At 31.4% G+C, this 15,617-nt stretch overlaps 2 protein-coding genes across 4 annotated transcripts in view; one reads left to right on the forward strand and one right to left on the reverse strand.

Moving 5' to 3' along the window:
• Window positions 1-7,324, forward strand: part of LOC108767619 (calcineurin-binding protein cabin-1) — a 20,166-nt gene extending 12,842 nt beyond the window's left edge. The window contains exons 16-20 of one of the 3 annotated variants that reach the window (XM_018517589.1): window positions 1,932-2,095; window positions 2,271-2,541; window positions 5,038-5,166; window positions 5,251-6,066; window positions 6,130-7,324. In XM_018517589.1, coding sequence (XP_018373091.1) covers window positions 1,932-2,095; window positions 2,271-2,541; window positions 5,038-5,166; window positions 5,251-6,066; window positions 6,130-7,047 — 2,298 coding nt within the window. In that variant the 3' untranslated portion in view covers window positions 7,048-7,324. Of the gene's footprint in view, window positions 1-1,931; window positions 2,096-2,270; window positions 2,542-5,037; window positions 5,167-5,250 lie in introns of all 3 variants that reach the window. The other 2 variants (XM_018517590.1, XM_018517588.1) reach the window with 2 other exon arrangements.
• Window positions 7,325-9,477: 2,153 nt separating this feature from the next.
• LOC108767612 (regucalcin-like) overlaps window positions 9,478-15,617 on the reverse strand; it is a 10,433-nt gene continuing 4,293 nt past the window's right edge. The window contains exons 2-6 of the mRNA XM_018517576.1: window positions 11,642-11,814; window positions 11,351-11,557; window positions 10,923-11,150; window positions 10,665-10,777; window positions 9,478-9,729 (exon numbers count right to left, since the gene is read on the reverse strand). Of these exons, the coding sequence (XP_018373078.1) occupies window positions 9,493-9,729; window positions 10,665-10,777; window positions 10,923-11,150; window positions 11,351-11,557; window positions 11,642-11,814 (958 nt within the window). The 3' untranslated portion in view covers window positions 9,478-9,492. The remainder of the gene's footprint in view (window positions 9,730-10,664; window positions 10,778-10,922; window positions 11,151-11,350; window positions 11,558-11,641; window positions 11,815-15,617) is intronic.

Raw genomic sequence — 15,617 nt, forward strand, 5'->3', positions numbered from 1 at the left:
CTTTTTTATCAGCAACTGTTAAGATTTTTAACATGTTCGTAGTTGCAGTTTTTAAATATGTATTACCATACGAGACAGCTATGGCTAGAATTTCGATATCATGAGTTTTAGCCTCATACATAAGAGCCAGCATTAATGCTAGAGCATCATCTCCTCCGGGATCTGCATCTATCAGAATTTTACGTGGAGCTTTTCGACTGTTTTAAAAAAATACTTTTATTACTTTACAAATACGATATATTTCGATATTATTTTATTATATCAGAAGTATTATTTGCATTTAAATACTTTGACTATTTAAATTTATAAAATGATAAGATAGAAAACTTTTTTCATACTCATTATTTTCGTCTGCGTGAATAAATAAAGATTAATATATAACGCTCAATTGAATAAACTGATATGAATATATAAAAAAGGGCTAAGAGCAAAAGCTGGATATAAAATGTTAATATTTAATAATATTTATGATATGACATTTTTAACAAATGTTTTGACCCAACAACTAGGTAATTTTCCATGTTCTAAATCTGAACGATCTAAACGAAATTTTGTAAAAATACATGTTACTTAAAAACTGAATTTAATTGTCTTCTTACAAAATATTAAAGTGATCAAAATAATATATAAATCCTGTTATTTTCTCTTCAAACATATTACAGAAATATTTTGTCGGTGTAATATACGTTCTTCAAATCGCAGTCCAAAAGTATAATTATCATTATTATCGATATATGTTAACACAATTATATTTTTAGACTTGCGATTTGAAGAAGTAGCCCTTTTTTATATATTCATATTGGTTTTTTCATACTATTTATGCTTTAATTTATGTCATTTATGATTATAAAAATAATCAAATAAATATTTAATTATTGTAATAATAGAGATTAAGTGGCTATTAATTAAAAATTATTCAAATTAAAGGGCAATTACACCACAAATGCAGGATCTTGGTAGCGAACTTATATTTTATCCTTAACAAATATAGGTAATAAACATTTCGGTCTCGATCAGTTGCGGGATTCTCTAAACATTTTATCGACAATTGTCGTTATCGTTAATTAACGGTAGCCAATGAGTACCACTCTTTTTTTCCAGGATTGTTCTGCCATTGACTATCGCTAGTTAACGATAGCGAGAATTATAGATAAAACGTTTAGAGAATCCCGCTACAGGTCTTCTTCAGTATACATAATATGTATAACATAAAATTGACTATCAATTTTAATAGAATTAACTTTATAATATTAATATCCAATCTCGGTTTACGATTTGGCCATCTCGGGTAATGGAATCCAGGACGCAGAATCTGGACATTTTGCATCTAATATGAATTGAGGATCTTTCATACTTTATAAAACAACAAGCGAAGAACAAAGAATTTTGGTGGAAGTAGCAAAGAAAATTACCTCGCTAAAAAAAGTTATCATTACTAACGAATGTTTTGCGGCTAACAAATTTTATATAACATTGAAAATTTGACTTTGATTTAACCGATTTTATATATGACTGCGCGACTTTATTGTGTAGACAATTATTTCGGTTTTTTATTTCTGATTGTTACGTATACTAAAGAAGGTCTAATCGAGGTCGAAATGTTTATTACCTATATTTGTTAAAAATAAAATATAAGTTCGCTACCTAGATCCTGCGTTTGTGGTGTATATATGCCCTCTAATTTGAATAATATATTTAATTATTACCTGATGACAAAACAAAGTAGACACAGCGTTAATATAATTCCAAAGATATTAATCGTAGCCATTTTCCTTAATTATTTAATGAGGCCTGTAATTATATAAAGTAATTATGTAAATATATAAAGTTAGTCTGTAATTATAATATATAAAATTAATATGTTACAAAGCTGTTGGAACAGTTTTTTTTAAATATCATTGATATAACAGTATATAATATTTGTTTTATAGGGGGTATGGCACATTCCAGTTAATGAAATTGACAGACCTGGAAGCTTTGCTTCACATATGTCGAAATGTGTGACGTTACTTATGCAAGTGTTAAAAGAGAGTAACGACAGTAAAATGTTAATGCAATTGTGCATACAGCTCGGAAAGATTCCAGATTCAGACAAGTAAAATTAATTAAGAATATTTATAAAGTAAAACTTAGTAACATCATCATTCACTCTTTTGTTAATAATATTATAGCAAGACAAGAATCGTGCGATAAGAGAAGATGGACGATATAAACAATACATCACTTTTTGTATATAATATAATTTTAATACAATTTTTTTCTGCATCTAGGAAATACTTGCGTGATTCTGAGAGAGAACAATTATCCCGACAAGCTCTGACACTTTGTCAACAGTCGCTCAGAAGTAGAGTTCAGACAATGGGCTCGACAAGCACAATCGACAGTGTACATCACATTAGAACAGACGCTAGAACACAAGTACTACTTGATGTATATGAAACATATCAACTTGTCCAGAAACATTTTCAGGGTAAAGAGACAACTATACAAATGTTTGGAGCATTATTAACAGATACGTACAAAATGTACATAGGAAATAAAGTAAGTAAACCTTATAGAAAAATATACTATTTGTACCAATATTCACAGGCCAAATTAATGTTATTTATACCAAATGTACTTTGTATATAGTAAAACATAATCTTATCTACATCTTCTTATCTCTTATCTTTTAATTTCTGTTTTATTAGACATTTTTCTTATCATACATTTACACTGTTATAATTTGTTATTGACAATGATATACAATTATTGTTGTTCATATATAGAAGGCTATATATGAAGGCTATATATGAATATTTATGTTGTTAGAAAAAGCCTTTTTTCAAGGAGCCAACTAATTATGAACTATTAAATATATAATATAAATTATCAATATAAACAATAAAGAGCATACAGCCACAACGCTAGATGTAGTTTGCTAAAAATGTATATTTAAAATTATAAAATAAAACGTAGACGTTTCGGTCAATATTTGACCATCCTCACACAGTACATAATTACGAAAAGTTATAACAAAAAATACTTAATATAGTCTCGAACGTCCAAATGAAAAATTAACACAATTAACATTCGCAAGTTTAACAGAAATTACAATGCAATAAAAACTAAGTTAAATGATACAATCCCGCAAAGAAATTTCTCTTTTTTGAAGTTGTGGACTCAATCTTCTATGTGTCAGAAATTATTTTAAATATCTTGTGGAATACGTGATTTCCAGATGCTATTGAAGCAGTTGTGAAAAATACAAAGAAACGCAACCTTAGTAATAATGTATGTCCACTTCAAATTATAACGCATTATTACAAAAAATTATTTTCAATTCGCTTACCACGTATTTAGTGACACTAGTCCTTAAAACTGGTATAAAACTAATTAATGTAAAGAGATTATTGTATTAACTCGTCTTGGAATATGTGTGAACAAATTGTAGAACAAAAATGTGATAACTTATATAGACAACAACTCTATTTATATTTTATGTAAGGAAAAGAGAAGGCAAGTGCCAGGAGGGGGTCGAGAACTATTCTTGAGTAGAGGGGATTTTACTGATGATCGGTAGATAAATTTCTGGAAAACGTTCTGTGTCGCTTTGCTTATTTAAACTCGTGCTTTGTCTTTTTATATGGATCACTTCAGAGACCAATCTTTTATAGTACGATTGTTTAGAATCCATTATGGTTGTGTTGTCCCAATCCATTCTCTTAATCTAGTGTTAAGTTTCCTTTTAGTTTGTTCCACATATGTGTAATTACAATCGTGACAATTTATTTTATAAACCACATTGGATTGATCTTTTTTGATTTTATCTTTGTCTGTTTTTATCAAGGAATTCAAACTATTTAATGGTTTATGAGCTATGTTAAAATTGAATTTTTGAATGATGGTTGTGTGGAAATGTCCAGTAAGGAGGCCTGACTCGAAGCTTTGTGGTCGGCCGCAGCATTTCGTCTTGGTCCCACACTACTAGACTCATCAGTAAGGCGATGTAGTGTGGGACTTGCCTTAGACGTCTGGAATGAATCTAGAATGATATTTTATTTAAAGGAAATTCGCGCGTCGCGATGCTTACGCGAACCGAGTGAGTCCCGTGGACCTCTAGTGGCGAGTCGCCACAGTTGTAAATTTTTCAGAGATTTTATTGAAATAAGTGAAGAATCTTTTATTATCATAGTTTACGTTATTATTTCGTTCATTAATCCTATCAAAATTATTATTAAAAAAAAAGACAAAGCTTTAATTCTATTATTAATGGTTAAGAACAAAAAATCTAAAGGATATCCGTTTTCCAAAAATGTATTAATTAAAACTGATGTTTTTTCGTGGAATTTAGGATGCGAGAGAAACAAAACTCTCAAGTTGCCAATTACCACACCCCTTTTGTGTATAAGAGGATGATTAGAATGAAATTTCAAATATCTGCCCGAGTTAGTGGGCTTCTTATAATTATCAAAGATTATCCTTCCATTATCTATTAACAATTTTACGTCCAGAAAATTTAATCCCCCTTCATCGTCATGCTCGACAGTAAATTTTATTCTTTCGTAATATGAGTTAAAAGAATTGAGAATAGAATTAATCTGATTTTTTGGCAATGCCATAATGATATCATCGACATAACGATAATAAAGAGGAACATGTGTGATAAGTGCATTGAAAATGTTCGATGTCAAGTCTTGTATCACTACGTCCACTAAAATTGGAGAGAGAGGCGATCCCATGGGCAGGCTAAAGATTTGCTTAAAGAATATACCATTAAATTTAAAGAACGTCGAATTTTGAATGATTCAGATGGCTATTTTAAATTCATTTTTTAGTATTATGGTATTACAGCGTATAAAGTTAATATAAATTATCATTTTTTACCTGTATTGCAGTATTCATACGATATCATAGAATATTACTTTACATTGGAAGACATCTTTTTTAGTTTCAAATACCATTTGTTATAAACTATCATTTCTTGCTGTATTTATAACAATTACTGGATAAAAATCATGACAATTTCAATAATTGCGCTTTTATATTGCTTTCTAGAACTTGGAAGGAAATGTTTTGGAGATTGCTATTAAGTGTTGTCAACGTCAGATACAAGCAAACAAACTCGCATCTATTAATAACAGTAATAGCTCTCCTCACGTGCCTCAAGTTGCCTCAACTATTTTGGTAAATAAATCATCTTATTGCAGTTGTTAACATGTAATTTAATTATTATCAAATTAATATCTTCAAATTAATATCTCGTTGCAGGCACCCACACCACAAGTGCCGGTGAACTCAACGTCCCCGCAAACATTGCAGAATCGCAAACCGCACAGAAATTTGACATCTACCGGTCGTCCGAGAGGACGTCCACCAAATGTTAATAAATACTTGCAACATGCTCTGCAACAAAGTGGCAACGTGATGAATCAGTTCAGTTCCAAGAGTAACTTTGCGAATTACATGGGTGCGTCCGGGCCAAATCGTTCTCTGATAAATCCTTATTTCATGAGTCCGTTAGTGGACGCAAACATGTTATCGGCTTTACTAGCCAGCGGACTAAACAGCAATATGATGGATCCTCTAGCGGCTATGACCTATTTAAATCAAGTAGGAAGTTATCAAGACATCCTTAGGCAATATCAAAACTTATCGTCATTGACCAATCTTGCTAGCGGCTTAAACAATCCTGGTACCACTATAACCAGCATGAGCAATGTTTCGACAATGAGTACATCCAGTTCTAATATCAATACTTCAAGTAACATTGCCAATTTAAATAATCTAAAAGGTTCCTTAGATCCTATGACAGCGTCAGTGCAACAATTACTGAGTTTAAGTAATTCTACAGCATCAACTTCGCGACCGGCACCCATGTACCATCAAGCGACGGCCAAGACTAGCACAACTATGTCACTAACGAAGGACCGACCTAATATATCTATAACACCAGTTAGCACCTCGATGAGCCAGCAACCTCATCACAAAACGTCGAAGCCGCCCAGCAAGCAACCGAGCTCACAGACTGAGCCAGTGTTACCCGTCCACATTCCTAAATCGCTTCAGATATCGCCAACGAAACCGGTATTACACTCGTCGAATACGACGGCGCAAGTATCCTTGCTCAAACCATCCATTATTCAACAGGTGAAGAGCAGTCCGCCTAAACAGATGACCGCGCCGCAGATACGAGTCTCAAAATCCTTGACTGAGCCGCAACCCGCGCACAATCCATCGTTGTCGCATTCGCCTTTGAAGAACAGCGGTAGTACTGTGACCACGAATCCAACCGCGACCATGTCACACGTCCCCCACACGTCCATGGGTGCGCCGGTGATCATGAAACAACAGCAAGCATTACCTATGAACTTACCGAACGTATCGCGTTCCGGTACGTCGTTACAGCATAAATTATTGTCGAAAAAGAACTCGCGACCTTACTCAACGCAAATGAACGTTCAGAATCATCCTGTGAGGAAAGCAAAGACAGCCAAGACGGCGGTGCCAGTGCCGATGTCTGGCAATTTTCAAAACCTGTTAAATGCAATGCCATCAGCAAGTTCTGTCACGATGTCGCAACCGCCTTTTATACCTCCAGAATTAAGCGGCATTTCGGTGAGTGCCGTCGGTTCACAACCTGTTGGTATTAAGACCGCGGCTGCGGCTGCGGCCGCTAAGTATCATAGCTACAAGAAATCCATCAGCAAGCCGAAATCAACTGCGACGCCAGTGATAGAGGTGCCAAGCTCGTTACCCGCTTCATTTTCTTCCGGCAGCAGCTCAGTCGAGGCACTCTCGATGCTGTCGCAATTACAACAGCACTCTCACCTGGAAATAATACCGCAGCAGAAGGCGCCGTTGAAGTCAAACATTGATTATAAAACTCTTTCATCTTCCGTGAATGTGGTGCCATCGAAAGTCCCAGAGACCTTAAGAGCGTCGACAACCGCCGACTGTATATCTATGTATGATATATCTAGAGGAAAAACTGCTAACGTTTCAAACAAAAAGACACAAGATAAGCTCCTTACTGATAACGTCGAAATTATAACATTAGACGATTAAGAATCGCTCAAATAAGTCACGGACGTTTGTTGCAATTAGTTTGCGTAATAACTTTTTAAGGAGTTCTTGCAATTATCTGCTCGACAACGTTAATTCCTTGCAATGAAATGACAAGCTATATTCGCGCAATAGCGATGTTGTTTTAGCGGAAAATTTTACAAGGTTATTAGCGTTGGTAAAATAACTTCGGAAAATTTTTCGTTAATTAAGTTATGTGTTTTATATGCATTTCGTTAAAAAAACTCGACTTCTAATTATTAAATTATATAAAAATGCATAAACCAAATGTATGTAAAGTTGTTTACCAAATTCCAATATCATGAATTGAATAAGTGGGGCTAATTTACATAATATATGTGAAATTTGTTTTTCTTTAAAATTTTTATATATTAGCAGGAAATTATAGAATTATTTGTGACAAATGTATATTGGCTTTTGTATATATATAAATATTATGTTTCTTTATGTAAAACTTTTTGGTTCTAATATGAACGAAAGATTATTCTGTAACGTTTTAATTAGTCATATTTAATTATACTTAATTTTTTTATTGGAAAATAGTGTATAAATATTCTAAAACACATAAATCTACGTATTAAAGTTAAGGCCCCTGAGTAGTCGCGACGGCCATGTTGGAATCGTGACGTCAGAAGCGAAGAATGACACGTTAATTTACGCACGATGCCATTTATAAACAGAGACAATTTGGATGAAATTAAACGATGGGTTCGCTTTAAAACACTTGTAAAAATCGATGAAAACTGTCCTTTTCTCCCTTGATAGTCAGTAAATGGTCGTAAAAGACTCGTAAAGTGAGGCTATATTCTGGCAGAAACATATGGTTTAACAGCTGTTGAAACGAGTGAAATATACACTTTTACGTATAAAATTTCAAGATAACTTTAGTTTTTATCGAAAATTAAGACTTTGATAAGTACGAGACAAGTCACATTTTCACAATTCAGCAAATAACGAAATGGCACAGTGCACAAATTTCGTCGTCAAAACTGGTCAAAATGTCACTTTTCCACGCCTATAAGTTCGGCCATTTATCGTGGTGTGGCGCTGTAACACACATACAAGCGCGATCCCATGTCCGTGTGCTCGCAGGCGAGCACACGGACATGGGCTCGTGCTTAAGTGTGTGGCTACCGATTTTGCCAGACCGCCGTCTGATACTGTGTCGCCACCGTCAACGCAGAGTTCTTGGCTGAGTAGTCATCAGGAACCTTAATTATTTTTTTTTATAATTTTCTCTTATAACTCTGGTTAATTTTTCATTACTTGAGAATCACGTAACTTTTTCTTTGAAAGGGCGGAAACGTGAAAAGTGAAAATTTGTTTATGTGTAGTAAACATTTTATCTGTAGGTACATACATAAAAATTTTCGTTTTTCATATTTTCGTTTTAGAGAAACATTTATACAATCGATACCCTGGTTAAGGGCCTCAGCACAAAAATTATCCTAACCAGATGATCGTAACTGATTATCAGTTACGGTCAACTTTGTGCTTAGGCCTGCTTAGGTCCTAATTCGTGATTTAGACTTAACTGGATAATAATGTAAAAATTGTATTTTTTTTGCTATGATCACTAAACTAATGATTTTGTAATAGCAACTTTAAAAGTCATTCATTACAAAACCATCAATTAATCATAGATAAAAAGATACAATTTTTACATTATCATCAGGTTAAGGTTAACCATAAGTTAACCAGTAATTGAAAAACTGGGCCTTAGAGGAATATACAATGAAACTTCAGTCTATATATTTTGTAATGTTATTAATCATAAGATATTAAATTTAAAGGTAAATAACTCAAAAACTTTATATTATTTAATTATGAAGTTTCAGTTATATATATTCCTTTCACTAATTAAAAATATAATCAGTTTATATTATTATATTCACTGATAGACAAACGCATTGCTTTTTCACTAATTCTACTAAAGCATTTCTACATAAAGAAATATTATTTTTCTACCGTACGTACTTTATAATGACGACACTTTTTTCTACATGTACAATAATCTCATGTAATTAGCTTCAGTAAACTTGAACGTTTTATAAAGATAATTTGTGTATGTATAACTTACCTCTAATATTAAGAGGATATTTGAAATTACCGTCTTATTGCTATTTCGTTTCATCGTTTGCAAATTTTTTCTTTTTTATGTTTTATATACCTAAAAAAAAGTATGTGACGATAAGATAATAAGGTTCCTCGTGATAATGCAACTGTATTTTAATATTTGTTGTTTAATTTGTCTTATTTTACTAATGAAAAAATACTTTTCAGAGGCAGTGTTTAAAAATTTTTATTCATTAGTACCAAATTTAGGTATACATAAATTTTCGTAAGTGCTTTTAAATAGCAATTTCGTGATTAACAACCTTTATAATTATATAAAGATTAGAGAAGAACCTTTATAATTTTTATTTTTTAGTGCTTCGCTAATTTAAATATATTATTTGGAACTCCACGCACTTCTAGACCTTTTATCGAAAATACAGCACCAGCTTGAGGATCCAGGTTTTGCTCTTTATCTAAAGAGTAACCAGCCGTGGTCACGTACAAAGTATCTAGAAGCGGACCGCCAAACGTTGCACTGATTACGTTTTCAACCGGAAGCTCAATTTTACATAATACAGTCCCTGTCTTCGGTCTCACGCCAATTACCTAGTCAATCATTTTCATGGATTACAAGAGTAATTTTCCGAATCATTTTAACTGCTATCTATATATATTTTTTTTAAGTTACTAAATTTAAATCTTCAACAAAAATGAGGACATTTCAAATTAATATCTAGGAAAAATATCAATTTTACAAAGAAATATTGCATTGTTGATATTGCATTTAGTGATTGTAGTTTTTTGTTGTCTTTTCGGCAATCACTTTCAAGAAATAATAACTATCATTTTTTCCTTGATAAAAGTTACAATACAAAATAAAATTTTATTATACAGGGTGTTTGATAATTAATGAAAAATCTTTTGCATAGGGGCAAAATGGACTAAAAGAAAAGTCCTTTGCCATTTTACAATTTTCGTAATAGTTAACAAGATATTAATTACTAAAAATTGTCGAAAATTAGTCTTCAATAATTTTTTACTCAAATACTACCAGCTTTTACAGAAGATCTGCAAGAGACAAAAATTGTTTACTATATTCTCATAGAGCTCTAAGAATTTTTTCAAAATTTTTTATCAACTTTTTAGTATTGCATTTTCTTATTTTTACCAACATGAGAAAATACGGTATTAAAAAATTCTAAAAAAATTCTCAAAACTTTATGAGAAGAAGATAAACAATTTTTCTCGCTTACAGTTTTTCTGTAAAGTTGACAGTTTTTGAGTAAAAAATTATTGAAAATCAATTCGGCAATTTTTAGCAATTAATATCTTGTTAACTATTGCAAAAATTGCAAAATTGTAAAGGACTTTTCTTCTCAGTTTAGTCCATTTTACCCCTATGCAAAAGATTTTTCATTAATTATCAAACACCCTGTATATACATATATTATATATGCATACATTGTATATATAAATTAGAGAACTCTATAATATTACAAACAATAATTCATTTATTTTTAAATGTTGCTTTGTATACTTACTTGAGATCCAGCAAATAATGCTATCCAAATATTGCCATTTGTATCTATAGTCATTCCATCGGGTAATCCTTTCAAATTAGTCCTATCAAGATCAAATACAATCTTCTTGTTAGCTAAAACATAAAAACTATAAGCATACATAATCCTTAAATTCTCTCTTTTAATTTTATGCATTACTGTAATTTTCAGTTATATATGATGTACACTTTTGAACATTTTCTTATAACATAATTTTAAATAGAAAATCTAATATCTTACATATTGTCCCATTATTCGGACTGTAATCATATGCTACAACCTGAGTAAGTGTATCAATATAATACATGAGACTATTTTGTCTATTCCATGCCAATCCGTTACTTATTGTAACAGGTGATATTTTCTTCTCGGGTTTTAAGTCATCATCAATGCGATATAACGACCCTTGTTTAGGGATTACTGCCATTTTATTCATATCATCCATAGCAACTTTATCACTCATAGTACCTGTGAAAAATATTAATCGTATAAGTGCCAGTACCACAATTCACGGTTAACTTTTAACCGAGGTTCAACTTATTCATTGTCTCTTTCTAAGAATTGGAAAGAGATGAGAAACAAATTGAACCTCGGTTAAGAGTGAGTTGTGGAACTGGACCTAAGTGAATAGATCTCGTTTCTATCTAATCGTAACATTTTCAGTTTACCGATCCACAATTTTCCAGTTGGGTCCACTTTCCCGTCATAGGTTCTTGTTGAAACCTGAGAATCAAGCGAAAACAATACTTCGACTGGTACGTTCGATTTATTGCTGTTTCCATCCCACGTAACGAGAACAACATCTTTTCCCGCACCTACTACAAATTGGTCAGTCGTACCAGCTACGGGTATAATAACTCCAACACTTCCATGTTCTGAAAGAGCATTGTGAAACTTACAAATATGCTATAAATTCATTGGAACATAGGAAAGTTTATTAAGAAGAAATATAGTCTTGCCTACGTATGCACTATTCACAACACCTGTTGCGAGATCTAGACTATGTATATATTGATCGTAAAAATTAACAAAATACAACTTTTGAGTACAATTGTCCCAATGAAGGCTCTTAGAAAAGCCATAAATATCTGTTACCTTCTCAATTGTCAAATTCACACATTTACGGGCCTGCCTACAAACAAATTATTGTGATGCTCAGCCGACAGATATTTTTAATGGAACATTAAATATAAGTAGCAATGCTTATGCGGACAGAAAGGTAAAAAAGAAAACGAGTAAAATTATTTGTATCCTTATTAGATAGAAATAAAAATTTATAATGCTCTCAAACAAATTAATATATGTACGTTACTGTGTTCGTTCGTGAAAAATTTCTGCAAGAAATTGTTTTAGTATTTTACGAAACATAAGTGTCGCGGAAATTTTTGTAAAAAGTATTTATAATACAATAAGAATGCATTATTCAATAATGATTATTTTTACTATTGATAAATTTCGAAATATTGTATGATTCAGTCCAATGATCTTTTATTATTAAAGTTAAACATCGCTTTAATTGTGTGTTTCCAAATGGATGATTGTAAATACATATTTTAATTTTAATTTTTTTGTAGAAATTTTTTATCCTGCAGTTAGACTAATACCTCGTTTAAAATAATTTAAATACTCGATATATTTCGTCATCAGCATTCTCAAAATGTTGTGTACCTCACATGTAACGTAAATATACTGCAATTCTTATATTTATTTTTACTATTGTAATAAAAAAATCAAGCTTTACTGTTTCTCATTATCTCGACAGAAGGAAATATTACTTGATATACACATTAGAGAGCAATGATTTCCTTTTTTTAACATAGATGCGTGACACCTCGTCAATTTGTGAGTGCAATATCTTTCACTTACCCGCCACGGATAAAGATGAAAATGTACACTAAAGACACAAATTTACAAATTGCTCTTCTCATGACGTGTACAATACCAATGTTGTCGTAAAGAAAATTGGAAAGAAATTTAATTTTTTAATTAGGGAATATATATGTATAAATATTCTAAGAAACATAAATTTATAGGAGTAGACAATAAAATTCATTAAGTATGTTATTCTAATATTATTAATCATAATATTATTTATCAAATTTAGATAGAATAAAAAAAACATTACATTAATTATAATGTATAATTTCTATTATACATGTACGTACCTCTTTATAATGTTAAAAGTACAATTTAATTAATGTTATGCTCACAGAAAAATAAAATAAAACATATTATTTTTTCATTAATTCTACTAAGGCATTTCTGCGTAAGAAAACGTTTTTTTTTATCGTATATATTTTATAATAATTCCACTTTTTTTATATGTATACTGTACACTGATTTAATGTAACTAGCTTCAGTAAACTTAAGCGTTTTCTAAAACAATTTGTACGTGTGTATGTGTTAAACTTTACGTGCTCAAGTTTACTAAAATTTGCTATTAAAAAGGTCACTCCGAATTAAGAATTACTAGCTCTTATTAACACATCTTTGTTTCACCGTTTGCCAATTTTCTGTTTTTCGCACAAGTTTTATATGTAGACTTAAAAGTAGAATTTCAAGACGATAAGGGGGTAATAATAGTCCCTTCTGATAACGCAATTGCACCAAAGTACTCGTTACGCAATTCCTTGTTGCGTACGTAGTGTCCTTGGACAAAAATGTGTGTTCTGTGGTTTAAATCGATTTTATCTTTTATCTCCCTCGTTGTATAGATCCTTAATGATAGTGAACAATTTGTGCCAAGAAAAAATTCGTGTAAATATATTAATTTATTTATATAAATTTAGGTCTCTAATTTTTTATTTGTACATACAGTTATTGCTCAATACTTTAAGTTAGCGCAGTCAACTTTAAACACGAGAGATCGTTGTTTTCGCTTGTTAAATTGTATATTGTGGCATGCGATTACATATTTCGAAAACCGTTGTAAATATGTTCAATAAGCTCAAGAGAGGTTCTTTAGATGCTTTGAAACGTTCTTTGATTGGCCAATTAATAAAAATATTTCTTATTATAATCAAATGCTTTAAAGCATTTGTAGTGAGACTCTGACCGCACTCTCTAGTATATTATAGGATTTTTAATCTGGGGATCACGTGTTTTTTCACAGTGGTCGCAACAATTTTAAACTTTTGAAGAACGACGCGAACGCTTTGTATTGTTCGAGACTCGGAGCTAATAAGACTGGCTCAACGTTTTTCTAACTTGTATATATGCAAACATTTCAATTTATTTTCCAATTTATAACGATGTAGATCAAGAACGTACAATAATATCGTGAAATTGATTATCTGTTATTAAGCCAATTCTCACTCAACTATCAACTATCAACTATCAACAAATCTATATAAAATGAATATAGCGTGCGTGACATGTAATGAGTTACTGGAACTATTCAACTATATTTTTCACACTCTGTGTAGACACGTATACTACGAAACGTGTTTGTATAGTGGCTCGAGAAGTAATTTGGATAGTGCATCAAAGATTTTTGCACGCTCTTGTATTTCTTCTTTTGCCTATTATTCGAAGAAGCTTTCATATAATTCCTGAAAGGTTTTATTTACACATTGAAAGTATTTAACTTCGTCTATGGAATTGTTTCAGATCAAAGACAATGTCAAGCAAAGACAACTAATCAGACAATCCACAAACTATATTTCAATTTCTCAAAAAATGATGGTATGATTGTAGAGATTATGACTCTGCTTTTCGAGCTTATAGGAGATCTGTTTTCTTTTTTTTCCAAAATATGTTTAACTGGTGTACACTGGTGCAATAAGTTGAAATAAAAGAAATAGTTTGTTTCATTCTAACTTATTGCATTAGTGAAACCAGTCTAGAACATTGTTAATACTTTTAAGGCTTTCACGGATGTGAGGCTTGCACAATCTAGAACAGTTTTCAAAAAGAATGGAGACCTACAGCTGAAAGCTTACCGACAATTTTGATAATCTTACAAATGTCTACGAAATAATGAAGTTAGATGATTTAATACAGGAAATTTCAAAGACTGAAAGTGAAATGTGTCAGCTGGCAAATGAGAATTTTTGAAAACAGTTGCATTCAACTCTGCATAATTGTCAAGAAAAAATTGCAGCTTTGAAGACAATAATACAACATATAAAACGAGTATATTCGTTTATTATAACATTTGTTTTAGAGATATATGTGCAATTGTCAAGTTCGTACTTAACTCTGCAATTAAATATTAATCTTTTAGTGTATAGACTTTTATAATTTTTTTATGTAGATTAAAATTTTGCAAGACGATTATAGATCTACAGATCTGCATCTATCAAGCTGTAAACACAAACAAGTTAGGATTCAAAAACTTACTATGTAACCATATTAAAAAGGTATTCTATATTTACAAATCAAAATTTAATTAATCATGTCAAGTATCGGATTTTTCAACTTAATCAAATGAACCTGAAAAAATGATTTTCAGGAGTAGTATTTAATTTTTATTGAATGATATAAAATTTAGAAATTATGTACATTTTCGCAAGACGTATGAAGATATCTATTTCTTGGTACTTCTTGTGAAATTCCTATTCTTTTAATCTATCATCATAAATGAATTTGCAAGAACTCCACGAACTTCTAGGCCTGTCACCGCGAATATAGCACCAGCGTGAGGAGTCGCTTGTCGTTGCTCTGCACTTATATTGAAACCAGACGTGGTCACATACAAAGTATCTAAAAGCGGACCACCGAATGCGACACTGGTTACGTTTTCAGCTGGAAGCTCAACTTTGCATAATACATTTCCTGTTTTCGGATCCACGCAAATAACCTAGAATAAATAAATTTTTCATAGATTACAAGAATCCCAATGATATTTTAATAAATTTAATTCCTATAATAAGATTGAATTATATATATATATACATATCATTAAAATTACTATAATAAAATGTAATTATATAT

The sequence above is a fragment of the Trachymyrmex cornetzi genome, unplaced genomic scaffold (genome assembly GCF_001594075.2).
Source record: "Trachymyrmex cornetzi isolate Tcor2-1 unplaced genomic scaffold, Tcor1.1 scaffold7, whole genome shotgun sequence".
In the NCBI taxonomy this organism is placed as follows: Eukaryota; Metazoa; Arthropoda; class Insecta; order Hymenoptera; family Formicidae; genus Trachymyrmex; species Trachymyrmex cornetzi.